Source organism: Silene latifolia, unplaced genomic scaffold, assembly GCF_048544455.1.
Source record: "Silene latifolia isolate original U9 population unplaced genomic scaffold, ASM4854445v1 scaffold_551, whole genome shotgun sequence".
Classification (NCBI taxonomy): Eukaryota; Viridiplantae; Streptophyta; class Magnoliopsida; order Caryophyllales; family Caryophyllaceae; genus Silene; species Silene latifolia.
The window spans coordinates 20644-35733 of NW_027413462.1; the positions used below are offsets into that span (position 1 = coordinate 20644).

Genomic DNA, 15090 nt, shown 5'->3' on the forward strand with positions numbered 1-15090 from the left:
GTTTAGGAACTAGCTTGACGCTTTACCTTCACATTTCCATAATTTGTTTTGCCTTTTCTTACCTGAACCTCACTTTCCCATATCATTTGTAAGCTCTCAGCTGTGACGGACATTGTTGGTTTGACTGTATGCGTAGTACTTGAATCGTCTATCATTTTTGTTGCATGCATGTTATGTAGGTCGCAGTTTAGGTGAGTGACTGTATTCTCTTTCCCTCTTACACATAATTATTCACCCTTTGCTTCATGAGAGAAGAGTGACAACGTGAGAGTCCGATTTTGTTGGTCTTGTAAGGTCGATAGGTCAGCCTTGTTTATGGACATCTTATAACTCGTTTGCGTGTTGACCGTTGTAGCTGTAACTGTTGATTTCTGTTGCATTAAATTGGTTCAAGTAGACAAGTTATAGCTAGCTCTGAGCTTTCTTTTTCCGTTCCGTTAGTTTTGCATATAGTTTGCTTGGGGACAAGCAAAGGTTTGGTTTGGGGAGATTTGATGCGTGCATTTTATATAGGTATTTCATACTTCATTTGCACGCATTTCTATGCATTTTGTGTAGTATTTAGCTACAAATATCCCCCGAATTGGCTACTTTGGTTTGTCTTGTATTATTTGCAGGTATGAACCGTAAAGGAGCGTAATCAAGCCTAAAACATGTCCCTATGCATGCATTTAGGAGATGAGTTGAGTCGGAGCCTTAAGACTACTATTTTGAGAAGCGCAAAGAAGTAAGTTAGCTAGGCGAGCAAAGGAAGAACTTCAAATTGCTAGTTCCTACTTTGAAGAGCCATATCTCGAGTTCTACAACTGATTTTCAGGTGATTACATTTGGAAATGAAAGCTTGTCCTCTTAGATTTCCAACGCCACCGGAAACGCCCTATTTTCCCAAGTAACGAAAAAATGGCAGCCGTTTGAAGTTCAGTGCTTGAAGCAGGAATTGTGCGCTGAAAAGTACTCGATCGTGTACAATTATGTTCGATCGACTCCTATTTCTACTCGATCGAGTAGTGCCTTTTTGATAAGTGTTCGATCGAGTACCTAATGTACTCGATCGAGAGGTTTTAGCTTGGATTTGCTCGATCGAGTGATATAAAAGTCCCCGATCGAGTATTTAGCTATTATACTCGGGATTTTTATCCCGTGATAGGTTTAGGTTTGTAAAATATCGCTTCCCTATATAAAGGAAGTCGGGATTAGGTCATAAAATTCACTTCATACATTACTTTTATCTCTTCTACTATTGAATGCTTCATTTCTCTACTTTTCCGGATCATAATTAGTAAACTTCTCTTCTCTTTATTCTCTCTTTAATTTACAATGTTATTTACTTCTTTTTCTTCTGCCTTTATTTTATTTAATATGTCTAGCTAATTACCCTGCTAGGATTTAGGGGAGTCAATGAACCAATGTTAATTGGTAATTAGATTTATAGATCGTTTGTTGTTGTTAAGTCTATGTTGTTAATCACTGCCTTGAACTGTATCTAGCTATTTGAATCAATGCATTTAGCCTTTTTACCCTTGGTAATCCTTGACCTAGACCGGAAGGTTGGAAAGGGTGAGACCCGCAGTGAACAATAGGATGCTTTAGTGAGGGCGGTAGCTAAGCTAATAGTTTTAGGGCGAATTGAGACAGGAAGGAGCCCCTTAGACCGACACATCGACTGATCTGTGACCTTAGCTGCAATTAACTGACGTTCGTTGATGACCTGACTATCCTAGTTTTCTCTCTTCCTTGTTAATTTCTCTTATCTTTAATTCTCTTCCCTTAATCTCATTATTTTTGTTCAAACAATTCAAAACCCCCATTCGTGACCTTAGACAGACCGAGTTGACAAGTAGATAGTGACCGCCTCCCTGTGGAGATCGACCCTACTCACCGCTGACTTCTGTTAGTAGTATCTAGGTATTTATTTTTGGTACGCAAATGACAGTATCAATAATCACACATCTTATGCCATATATCATCACCCTTTTCATCAATAAGGATTTCCTCAAGCACATAAAAGAACTTAACAACCAGTTATCCCAAAGTATTCATCGTTAAAACAACCTCTATTCCCAAAGTAAACTTCATCTCAACAGCCTATAGTCCCAAAGTAAGCTTCCTCGTTACCAAACTCATAATAAACACTCTTTTCTTTCATACTTGAACATCCCAATATGCCAACAATCCTAACTTGATGCCTCAAGAAACCACAAGGGGATCAACCTCGAAATTACCCCAAACAGGGACAACACCACCAAATGATCCAAAAAGGATGAAAGTACGATAAGAGTAATTCTCGGGTTATCAAGGATTCAAAGTTTTGACTGACATATAACCAAAATTCAAGACACGTAACATGCGAAGGACATTTCCAAAACTGACCAACTTTAAAATCAACAAAGCATGCTCAAAAAAGTCATACATTAACAACACATTTTATACAAATAATGACAAAACAAAACATCAAGTCATAAACAACACAATACATAAACTATATATTTTATACAATTAATAAAGATAAACATTAAGACATAAACAAACAAATACATGAACAAAACATGTAATACAATTAATGACGATCACGAAATATTAAGGCATAAACAACCAAGTCCTTAATTATTTCTACCCTATTTAATCTCACTCATTTACGAAGTCAATTTTATTTTAGACATAAACTACGCGAGAGTTGGGAGTGTGTTCGCTTTGATACCAATCGTAACAACCGGATTATAAAACAAAGGAAAAATGTAATATAAAGTAAATATCAGAGTATAACAATGATAAAAGGGTCAAGGTGGCGGAAACACCTAACCAATCCGGTTCGCTACTAAATCCAAAACCAAACTAATACGTTATTAAAGAGTTCTCAAATAAAAAAAAACAAACTCCTAAACGATTTATTAAACTCGCTTCGCACATTCCCCAAGCAAGCATCAACCAATCAGCAACAATCTGAACAACCTGAGAATGGGGGTCGGCAATTAGTCGGGAGTAACTAGATGCTCTCCAGTCATGTTTACAACAATTGAATATAACTAACAATCATTAACAATGGAAATGCAAAATCAGTAAACATGTGAGACCATCTATAGTCATGAAGACCCAACACCAACTTACCATACAAACAAGGACATATTAGGAAAACCACCTAGTTAATAACTCCAAATTAAGCCACATGAGACGACACATGACAACAACCCATGTTATGACACCATGTAGAAACTTAGGATAATCAAACTCGATGTAACCATAACCAAACCAATCAATCCTCGGAGCGTATAACGAACTGCCTCTAACTAATGGAGCGTATAACGAATCGCCTCCAACTACTAGAGCGTATAACGAACTGCCCCTAACAACAAACATAATGTATAGAATGAACGCCGTAAGAGCGTAAAACGAACTCCCTCTAACCACTAGAGCATATAACGAACTGCCTCTAGATATGGAGCATATAACGAACTGCCTCCATAATCGGTATGGACCGTATAACGAACTGCATACACTGTGGACCGTATAACTTATGGCATCCACACTATGTGTAGCATATAACCATTGCCTACATTCCTAAGACCTGGCCAGACCTCTCAGTGAAACACAGAGCGTATAACGAACTGCCTCTACTACATCGAACAACACTCGGGGAACAGAGCGTATAACGAACTGCCTCTGCTGCTCCCCGACCATAGACCATAAGAATCCCCAAACGGTAGCGTTTGTTCATTCCGATAGTATATAAATGATACTATCGTCATCTATACAACCAACCAAATAACAAGTACGCAGTATAGCTGACAGTACCAATAATGCATGAACAAACATCACGACTCAAACCACAGAATAGTGTAACCGACTATACTACTTATCATATAAATAGAGTAACCAAAGACATAAGCTAACACAAAGTTATACTACAAATGGGAACAACTCTACTTATGAAACAAATACTAAAGATCAATGTTATATTAACCTTAACCATAATGTGAACTCTAAACGTGAGGTTATATATCCTCGACTATAACTTCAATAAATACCTTTAAAGTTATTGTAACCTCAGCTACAACCTTGACAAGAATCATAAAGTTATACTAGTTCCAACCATAACCTTGAGCCATAATCCCAGAGTTACGTTAGTCTCAGCTATATCCTTAACTCGTAGTCCAAAGTTATAGTAGCTTCAGCGATAACCTTGAATCATATTTCCAAGGTTATACTTCAAACAGCCATAACATGAGTGACAACCCAAAGTTGTACTAACTTCAGCTATAACATTCAAATCGTCATCAATGCTAGACTAGCTTTAGCTATAACTTTGGAGAGCACTCTTGGCCGTCCATCATGCCGCCATTAGGGTTCATTCGTAAACCCTAATTTTGCTCATGACACCTATAATTAATGCATATGCAACTTATGATATACTCCCTCCAATTCAGTGTTTTCTTCCCTTTGTTTTGGGGCACAAGAATTAAGGAGGGAGTTAAAGAATGAATAAAAGAAAGATGATGGGGTTTGTGGATTGGAGAGAGAAATGAATAATTGGGAATTAAATAAGAAATTGTGAGTTATGTGGGGTATGGTGATAGGAGAGAGGGATGAATAAAATAAGAGTAAAAGTTAGGTGGGGTTTGGTGATAGGAGAAATGAATGAATAAAATAAGAGTAAAAAGTTTTCAAAATAAGAAAGGGGAAGAAAACCTGAATAATCCGTTTAAGGAAATAGGGAAGAAAATAGTGAATAGGAGGGAGTATAATTAATGCATTAAGACATATACAAGCATGCGGAAAACATAATTAACATGATAATAAACAATTAAACATGTACTAAATCATACAAATCAACCATTAAATCATATTAATTACATCAATTGGCATAAACACAATTAAAAGAGAAACACCTAGTTACCTTTTTAGCAATCAATGATGCAATTAATGAAAACCTTTATGAAAGACACGACCATCAAGACTTGTCTCCAACGCGTGTCAACATCCCGAAAACCGACAATAAAGATAGGCACAAATCGAAACCCTTGAAAACGCCACGAAAGGCAATTCTTCTTCTTTACGGATTTAAAATAAGAGACCCAAAACGTAGGTCTAAAGGTCCATAAAAATAATTCTTATTAAAATCTTTGGAGAATAATATGTTGTAAAGATAAGAGTAAGGATTGTGAAAATAGATTGTGTATGAGTTTGGAAGAAGGAAAGATATTCAACAATGGAGCCAAATGGAGAAAAAAGAACAAAAGAGAGAAAAGGAGAGAAGAGTTGTCGCACGTAAGGAATAAAAGGAGAGCAACCTAGTTGCCAGCTTAGGGTTTTATATTTATAAGAGGTTAACAAGTGGGCTTTGGGTCCATTAGTTCATAAATTGGATTATCTGATTACAAGATGGATTGGGCCATATTAAAACGCAAGGAGAGCTTATAATAAAAAGATAATCATTAAATTAAAATAGTCAAATCATGCCTGGACATTTTAACCCTTCCAAAAGTAGATTAAAATGAGAATTAATAAAATAGAGAATAGAGACGATAAATATAAATATTTCCAAAATACATCCATACACTTCGAAATAATTAATTTAAGAAAATACTTTTATAATAAAATATTATTATAAAATACGGGGTGTTACACGTTCCCACCTAAGCCCTGCTCATCTTTACCGAGCGAAAACCCATGTTCCTTAATGTGCACATCCCCTCTTGTGGCGGGTTCCACAAGGGGCGAATCAAGGGCGTGAAGCCACTCCTGCAAGTGACTCCACTCAGCCGAGGGCGCACCTCGCAAACCACAGACAAACAACAATAACCAACTACAACATCAACAATACCAATTCAAATACGATATAGACAAATGCCATTAACTAACAATCAACAACCATCTCATAATCATGTGTACAATAACGTGGTAGGAAACCCTACCGGAAAGCAATCACCACAAATCGTCACAAATGCAGATCAAACGCTCCTCTACGAAATCACCTCCTATCAACACATAATCATACAATCACAAACTAATAATACTCCCAAAACCCCAAAATTACCCAATTAGGGTTTAAACCAAAGTCAATGAATCAACATAAAAACTGTACTAGGATCTTACCCACAATACGACGGTCTCAACGGTATAAAGAACTCTGAAATCCGGCGATTCTAACCCTTGGATTTGATAGCAATGAGAGAAGAAGAATCGACGTTGCTTTGTTTTCTTTGTAAAACGTTTAGAGAATAGGAGTAAAAGTAAAAAGGAATTGTCGAAATAGGTTTATATATCTGTTCACGCATTACTATTGAATCCGGCTGAAAACCCATAAAACACGACTTACTTGATCGATTAACTAGCGCACTCGATCGAGTCCCGCCTGCTCGATCGAGTTGTCCCTACTCGATCGAGTACCCATCAGGCATAAGATACTCCAGAATGCAAAACTAACTTACTCGACAGAGTAAGCCCTACTCGATAGAGTACCTAACAGCTCATAAATCCGAGGTATTACACATGAATTTAGACTACCGGGGGGTAAAGATGGAGTGTTTGTAGTGAAATTTAATAATGAAATGGCTAACACGGTATCAATGGTTGATAAAGGAGGAGGGGGGAGGCTTCTGCCTCTCATGGGTAGTATAGGAGTCTGGAACATAAGGGGCCTTAATAGTCTGAATAAACAGAAAGATATTAAGTGGTGTCTGCATCAGGCTAATGTGGACCTATCCAGGGTAAGACCTGGGTCTCTAAATAAGGTAGTGCATAGTTTGTGTGGTGGATGGAATTATATCACTAACCATCAATACCATGATGGAGGGAGGATCAGGTTACTATGGAAAGAGGAGAAATATAATGTGATTGTTATTAATATAGATGCTCAATTCATTCATATTAAGGTTAAGGATCTTATTACCATTGTAGAATTCTATGCTACCTATGTCTATTGGTTTAACAGAATAGAAGATAGAGTACCTCTTTGGAATGCTCTTTTAAGGTTGGCAGTGTTGGATCCTTGGATTCTATTGGGGTATTTTAATAATGTTTTACATATTGATGAGAAGATTGGCTTACATGTGAGGGATATTGACATTATTACTTTCCAAAATACCATTGATAGTTGTGGACTCCAGGATATGAAATGTACTGGCTCATTTTTTACTTGAAATAATAAACAACCTAGCTCAACAAGGGTGTTTAGCAGGATTGACAGGGTTCTTATCAATGATGAATGGGTTAATCAATGGCCAGACCATTATGCTCACTATGTACCTGAGGGTGATTATGATCATTGTCCTTGCTTTATTCAGAGTGGTGATACTAAGTTGAAGAAGAAGAGGCCATTCAAATTTTACAACATGTGGACTTGGGTGCCTGTAGATACCCAGTATCTGCACCTTCCAAAAACCACCCGATGATGATCGGACTATAACGTGTTTTTGATATACGTGCGTAGATTGGCTATATATGAGACGATTTAATGCACTTCTCGAATATGAAAAATGATTTCAAAAGTTTTCTAACTTCATTTACATTAAAACAACACTATTTAGAGTTAAAACCGTCTTCGGACCCAAAACCGACTCAGAAACCCGCAACTCGAGTCAATCTGAGTCAACCCGTGTCAACCCAAATCTCGAATGTCGAAAATAATGCCGTGAATGTCTTTATCATGTAATTTCCATTAAAATGACCCTATTTAGAGTCTAAACCAACACCGGGCCAAAAACCGACTCGAATTTCAAATCCCGACTCACACGGGTCAAACCCAAGTCAAGAACACAAAATACCTGCCCTAAATAACACCCAAGAGCATGCTTACACGGCTAAGCAACCATCAAAGACCACAAATCACAACCAACAAAACATTGGTTAGAACAAATGGAAAATCCAAATTTCTGAAAGGGACAGTACACCCCTTTCAGTCACTAGGTGGCCTGCGCCTCTTTAGGGCATCTGCTTAGCCTCTAAGCAAACTCAACCGATCTACCATCCCACATTTTTCTATAAATACCAACCTTCACACCCCATAATTCTCACGCGAGCGTCCGCCCCTTCACCTCTCTCTTAAACTTCTAGACCCGACTTCCTAAGTCACAAAATCGACACGTGTTTACGACCTACCGATCGTAAACACAAGCCTTACACATTTTTTTTGGTACCGTCGCCGTGCATTCGACCGACCCATTTGAGCAACTCAATTCATCAATCAAAATGTTTTAATTAACATATTTTTAAAACAAAATCCTTTTTTAAGGCAATCTTTTAAACTTCTTTGATCGTGAGTAGTCGCTACGAGAAAACCATCTCTAAAGTCGTTTACGTCGCAAACATCAATACATGTAAGTTTGAGGGTGTAAATAACCCATTTATTTAATGTCTTTACTGTTTTTATGAGTTTATATGCATGAACAATGCATAACATGATTCAAATATAGGTTAGACGAGCCAAAACCGGATTTTGGCCTGAGACAGGGGCTGATTGTATAGCAGTATGACTCACGCCTTAATGCCCTCTCAGGCCTTAATCCAGCCGTGTTTGTTCTCGTCTTTCCTCTTTATATCATTTCTTATTTGTAATCGGTTTTTACCGTTTCAAATGTTTCAAATCATTTTAATGACAAACTTTTTAGCCATAAATTATAATCACCCTTGGTTCCTTATACCATGACAGTTTAATCCGTGACTCGGTGATATTAATTGGTTAATTACATTTTAAAGGAAATTCTTTTCTTTTATTTACCATTATAATTCGTTTTTATAATAAATATATTTTGACCATTACAAAAATTATCCTTTGTTCTTTATACCATGACGGTTTATTCCATGACTCGATGAATTTGAATTTCGCTATTTCGTTTGACCGAGGTATAAAGTGGATTCGAACCTTGGTGGCGACTCCGAACATCTCTTGCATCACTTCGAGACCTTTGTCGATATAAAACCGACCAATCTAAAGCGATCCGGTCGAAAGCATTTTTACGTCACCGATTGTGGCTTTCAAAAGACCGCTGCATGTCCACAATGTGGCTTGGCGTGCAGGTGGCCCATGACCACGAACCGGTAGGTGGCTCTCGCTCGCAGACCGGCCTGTGGCCCACGTCCACAGATTGGCGACTCCGCTGGGGAAAACTAGGACACTTGTGTCTTTGTGATCCTTAGAGGTGAAACTCGAACGAGGTCGTAGTTAAAAGTGCATTAATTGATATTACGGTCATAAGTCGGGTTCCTTGTCGGGGCCCACATCCTAACCTTTATCGACCAATTGACTTGTCTCGTCGGCGTGAGTTTTCTCATCCCCGCGTTTCGAATCCCGATTGAGTCAAGCATACCATTGACGTTACAAATTTTTGTTTCGTCAAAGAGCTTTCATCACCTTCGAGCACGAGGCTAGGGCACCCTCCTTACACATTTTGTTTGGATTGGTATCCCTCTCGAAAATCAGGGTTTGATTGCTTGGTGTGTAACCCACCCTTTTAAGCCAAAACCCGTGTCAGCATTATGCATAATATAATGAAACTGTGAGTGCTTATGTGTTATGTGATCATAAGTCCTTCCGTGTCATTTCAAACTTTCAAAAACACATTTCGCACCGTCATAATGGCCATTTCACACCTCGATCTTTCGCCGACCGTTGCAAACCCTTTTTATGCCGTCCTAATGACGACTTTCAAAACCTGTTTTTTACAACCGTTTCAAAAACACATTTCGCGCCGTCATTATGGCCGTTTCAAACTTCGATCTTTCGCCGACCGTTGAAAACCTTTTCATGCCGTCGTAATGACGACTTTTAAACCCGGTTTTCCACAACCATTTCAAAAAACGCCTTTTTAGGTCGTCGTAATGATGATTTCAAACCCGGTTTTCACAACCGTTTCAAAACTCTGTCTTTTGCCGACCGTTGCACAACTTTTTATGCCGTTATAATGGCCATTTCAAAACCCGGTTTTTATAACCAATTCCAAATGCACCTTTTCATGCCGTTGTAATGATGATTTCAAACTCGGTTTTCACAAACCATTTCAAAATACCCTTTTACGTCGTCATAATGGCCGTTTCAAACCTTAGTCCCTCGCCGACCGTTGCATTCTCAAAGCGCCCTTTTACGCCGTCATAATAACGAATTCTACCCTCGAATTTTGAAAATTCAAAATCGATTTTCAAACAAAAACGGTTTTCTAACCTGTCGTAATGACGAATTTAATCCTCACAATTTCCAATTACAAAATCTTTAAAAACGAATTTAACCGTTTTCAAATTTCAAATCATATTTCAAATCGTTTGAAAACAAATTTAACCGTTTTCAAATTTAAATCCAATTTCAAACCATTTGAAAACAAATTTACCCGTTTTCAAATTTCAATTCAAAATCAAATCTTTGGAAACAAATTTAACCGTTTTCAAATTTTAAATCCAATTTCAAATCGTTTGAAAACAAACTTAACCATTTTCAAATTTCAAATCCAATTTCAAATCGTTTGAAAAAAAATTTAATCGTTTTCAAATTTCAAATCCAATTTCAAATCATTTGAAAACAAATCTAACCGTTTTAAAATTTCAAATTCAAAATCAAATCTTTGAAAACAAATTTAACCGTTTTCAATTCAAAATCAAATCTTTAAAAACAAATCTAACCGTTTTCAAATTTCAAATTCAAAAGCAAATCTTTGAAAACAAATTTAACCATTTTCAAATTTCAATTCAAAATCAAATCTTTGAAAACAAATTTAACCGTTTTCATGGCCATTGTGATGACTGAGGTATAAAGTAGAGTTGAACGGGTTCCAAGCATCCCATAAATGCTTGGTGGCGACTCCGAAAATCACTTGCATCGTTTCGAGACCTTTGCCGAGACGAAACCGACCGATCTAAAGCGATCCGGTCGAAAGCATTTTTACGTCACCGAGCGTGGCTTTCAAAAGACCGCTGCATGTCCACAATTTGGCTTGGCGTGCAGGTGGCCCGTGACTACGGACCGGCAGGCGGCATCACGCCCGCAGGCCGGCCTGTGGCCCATGTCCACAGTGCCTGATTTCAAGAAGATTGTTGAGGATGGATGGATAAATCACATTCAGGGTACTCTGATGTACAAAGTGGTGAGGAAATTGAAAATGCTCAAACCAAATCTTAAAGTGTTGAACACGGAGCTCTTCTCTGATATTTAAAAAAACTCTGATATTTCTTATGAGCTGGTACTTAATGCTCAGAAACAACTTCAGAATGACCCTCATAATAGAAGTCTCATGGATCTCTATCAGACTCTAACTAAAGCAAAAATAGATTTTTTGAGGCAAAAAGCAAAGTGTGAATGGGCTAAGGATGGAGATGCTAATACAACAATGTTTCATATGGCAATCAAGCAACGACAATTGAACAATAAGGTGTTGCAAATTGAAGATGCCTAAGGGAAGTTGTGCAAAACACCTGAGGATATAATGCAGGCATTTGTGGATTACTATCAGGATTTGCTTGGTAGTAAAGGTCAAACGGAAGGATTTTACAACAATATTGTGAGTAAAGGGGAAAGAATTCATTCTGAGGATTGGACTGCAATCAACAGGGAACCAACTAAGGAGGAGATTAAGTGCATTATTTTTGATATTCCTGATGAAAAAAGTCCAGGTCCTGATGGATACTCAAGTTGTTTTTTTAAGGCAGGATGAGGAATCACGGGAGATCAAAGTTGTGAGGTTGTTACTGACTTTTTTAGAGGTGGCCAACTTCTGAAACAACTGAATAATACTACCGTAGTTTTGATTCCAAAGGTAATGAATCCTAACTCAGTGAAGGAGTTTAGGCCCTTAGCATGTTGCAATACCTTGTATAAGGCAATTTCCAAGATCCTATATGCAAGACTTGATGTTGTCCTTCCTAAACTTATCAATCCAGCTCAGGCTGCTTTTATTAAGAGTCGTAGCATTATGGGGAACATTCTGATTAGCCAGGATCTGGCCAGGTTATACAAAAGGACAAGTGTCTCCCCTCGATGTATGTTGAAGGTAGACTTAAGGAAGGCTTATAATTCCGTTGAATGGAACTTTGTCCAACAAATGCTGAGGAATCTTATCTTTCCTCCAAATTTTATTCAATTAGGGACTAACTAAACAACGCCATAACAAATACTGATGGAACATAAATGGAATATAAATAAAGACAACAGTCTTAGTACAATAATAATAAATCCAACTCAGTCAAGATAATCGCATGTTATGATAACACCCATAACCTTCAACCATCCATGTTTTATTCCAATCACCTCTACTCCTCCTAAACTCGGTTTTAACGCTTCCTCAGCTCCGAATGTGCACATCTCTCTAGTAGTGAGCCTACTAGAGAAGAGACTCTGAGGGGCGGCCAGTGATCAACTGACGCCACAAGGACTAGCGGTTGCTCAGACCGGTACCTTCAAAGAATAACCAAGAACTAGCGGTATATCGGTCCCTTCAACAACTAACTCACAAGGACTAGCACTTCGGTCCATTCAATCAAAATACAATAATCACCAATACTCATAAACAATCCAACTCCATCTTCTCAATTCCACATTCGTAATCACAATCTCAATATATAAATCAACCACATATATATAAATAATTTTCAATCACATAAATATAAGTTGAGTAGGATAATTCCTACCTCAATAGCACTTCCAATTTATAAGGTAAGCAATTTCCAATTAATAATACTCTTCAACCATTCCGTCACCTAAATAAGATAATAATTACACATAATTACTAACTAATCCGTACCTTAATAAACAATTTCATTAGTGGAACATATATTAAAATATAACATCAAGGTCCACCCACAATTCCATTGGTTAATAGATACAACATTAATTTATTATGTTGTATGCAACTAGGTTAGCTACGTAGTCATACAATCATCATCATCATCGAATGATATGCTCACAATTACCACTACATATTACGTCTTCTTCTACCTCCCCCATAGCACACAACTCATACACCCTTCGACTACCAACAACACCACGTTTAGCATCACCACCATAGCCCGATAATGACCCGTCAATCAACAACAACAACCACCATATGACCAGCCAAGAATGCTAGCAATATACAGTCATACAGAGAACACGAATATACGACGACGATGCAACTACCACAACTTGACCAGAAATCGCTACAACTACGTGACACAACAATATCCCAGCTCACTGTATCCATCTCGCACCTTAATTCGGTCCTTATAAGATGCACGGTCTCGACGAATCATCGCTGAAACCGTACCAAACCAGAGTACCCTGATGCCGTTTCTGTCCAGCAATCCTATCACCCTCACTACCTCCTTAAACATCATGGATACGATGCAGAACGAACCTAGAGTCGTCTTATAGTTTCATTAGGTCAGACGGTAGAAATCAGACTTGAACATTCAACTTAAGCGGACTCAAAATACTATGCTAAATTAAAAGAAAACATGGAATTACCTTAACTAATTGAGAAGTGTGATGGGGCGAAGAAGCTTGGTAGAAAGCGAATGATGGCGATGATGCTTAAGGTTGATGTTTGGTGGTTATAGCGCCACACAAGACTTCTTGTATCGTTGGCTCGTTGCCTTTTTTTTTCTTTTGTTTGATAAAAGGTTTGTGTATTAGGGATTTTGTTTCCGTATAGGTTAAAGTATATATAAGGGTCATGGCTTTGGGTTTTACGGATTATAGATGGTAGTAACATGGGTTAATGGGTTATTAGTTATTAGGAGTAGTTTATTAATAAAAGTATAATAGATATTATTCACAGTACTATTAGTCTGGGTGATATTTTTATCAATAACTTACTTCCTTATTCCACATGACTTACTCAATTACCGTCCTAATTATACATTTCTAATTTATTTAGCTAATTTGTCAATAATTGAGATGAGTATTACAATCTCCCCCCCCCCTCCCCTAAAAGAACTTCGTCCTCGAAGTTCGCCCACACTACGCAACTTACCCAAACCGACACAATACACACACAAAGCATCACGAATAATCGACATCTCTGTAGTTCAACTCATAAATTACTTAACGAAACATAATATCAAGACATTTCAATTAGAGAACCATAATATATATCCCGTTATTTATTTGAGAAATTAAAATAACAACATTCCGTAGTATCACTATATACCCCCCTAAAAACAAATTTCGTCCCGAAGTTTCCTGGTAAATAAATACTTTTTTAAATACTAACAAACTAGTCTATCTATATGTTAGCCCATAATTCACTCTAGTTATCCTTCCTTTCATTTCCCCGTGCCATGTTGCTCGCTCCAACTGACTTTCCTCCATTACTCTGGTATCCAACGTTAACTTGCCTCTGATATGATCTCCTACCATAGCCTTGATTACTGTTGTGGTTCCATTGATCACTCCACTGACCCAAATTCCTGTAGTCCCCTTGATTACTTCCTCCTTTTCCATTCCTTGGAGTACTCCTGCATTCATATGCTCGGTGCCCCATCCGGTTACATGCATAACACTTCACTAACTTCCCTTCACAATCCTTACCTGGATGATTATTACTACACACCCTACAATTATACACCCTAACCTCCAAACCACGGTTCCAACTAATGCCCTGGCGCGTTTCCCCTCCATTCCCAAATCCTCCCGGTGAGCTAATTCGAGATTTAGTATCACCTCCTTTCTTATTACCACTCCCGTTCCCTTCACCGGTACTCTCATTCTTTCTTTTCTCCCCCTTCTCCTTCTTCTCCTCCTTCAGCATATCAGCGATCCGCTCTGCGTGTCCAGCAGCTTGATCTATTTGCAGCTCCGCAGGACATCCTAGCAACTCAAAAATATTGTCAAACTCCCTATGCCAATCCCCAAGTAAAGATGGTTTACCTAATCCGTCATATTTCGTCGGGTTATTGATACTGTCGTTTCGTACCAAAAATAAATACCTAAGTACTACTAACAGAAGTCAGCGGTAAGTAGGGTCGATCTCCACAGGGAGGCGGTGTACTATCTACTTGTCTATTTATCTGTCTAATGTCACAATACTGGGAGTTTGATTGATTTGGACTAACTAAACTACTGAAGCTAAAGGCAAGAGAAAAGGGATAAAAGGGATTAACAATAAGAGAAAGGAAATATGCTAGGAGTCGGTC

The 15090-nt window shown here is 38.0% G+C and overlaps 1 protein-coding gene across 1 annotated transcript; it reads left to right on the forward strand.

The window, feature by feature from the left end:
* Nucleotides 1–6545: 6545 nt before the first annotated feature.
* LOC141639699 (uncharacterized) lies at nt 6546–11375 on the forward strand. Its single transcript, XM_074448760.1, has 4 exons — nt 6546–7113; nt 7222–7357; nt 10928–11066; nt 11178–11375. Exons 1-4 carry the CDS (start codon nt 6546–6548, stop codon nt 11373–11375), a joined length of 1041 nt encoding a protein of 346 aa, XP_074304861.1.
* The last annotated feature ends 3715 nt before the right edge of the window (nt 11376–15090 follow it).

Coding starts and splice junctions, on each gene's coding strand:
- LOC141639699 (XM_074448760.1), top strand. CDS start 6,546: ATGGCTAACACGGTATCAATGGTTGATAAAGGAGGAGGGGGGAGGCTT. Junction 7,114..7,221: donor TGGACTCCAGGATATGAAAT/GTACTGGCTCAT, acceptor ATCAATGGCCAG/ACCATTATGCTCACTATGTA. Junction 7,358..10,927: donor TGGGTGCCTGTAGATACCCA/GTATCTGCACCT, acceptor CTTGGCGTGCAG/GTGGCCCGTGACTACGGACC.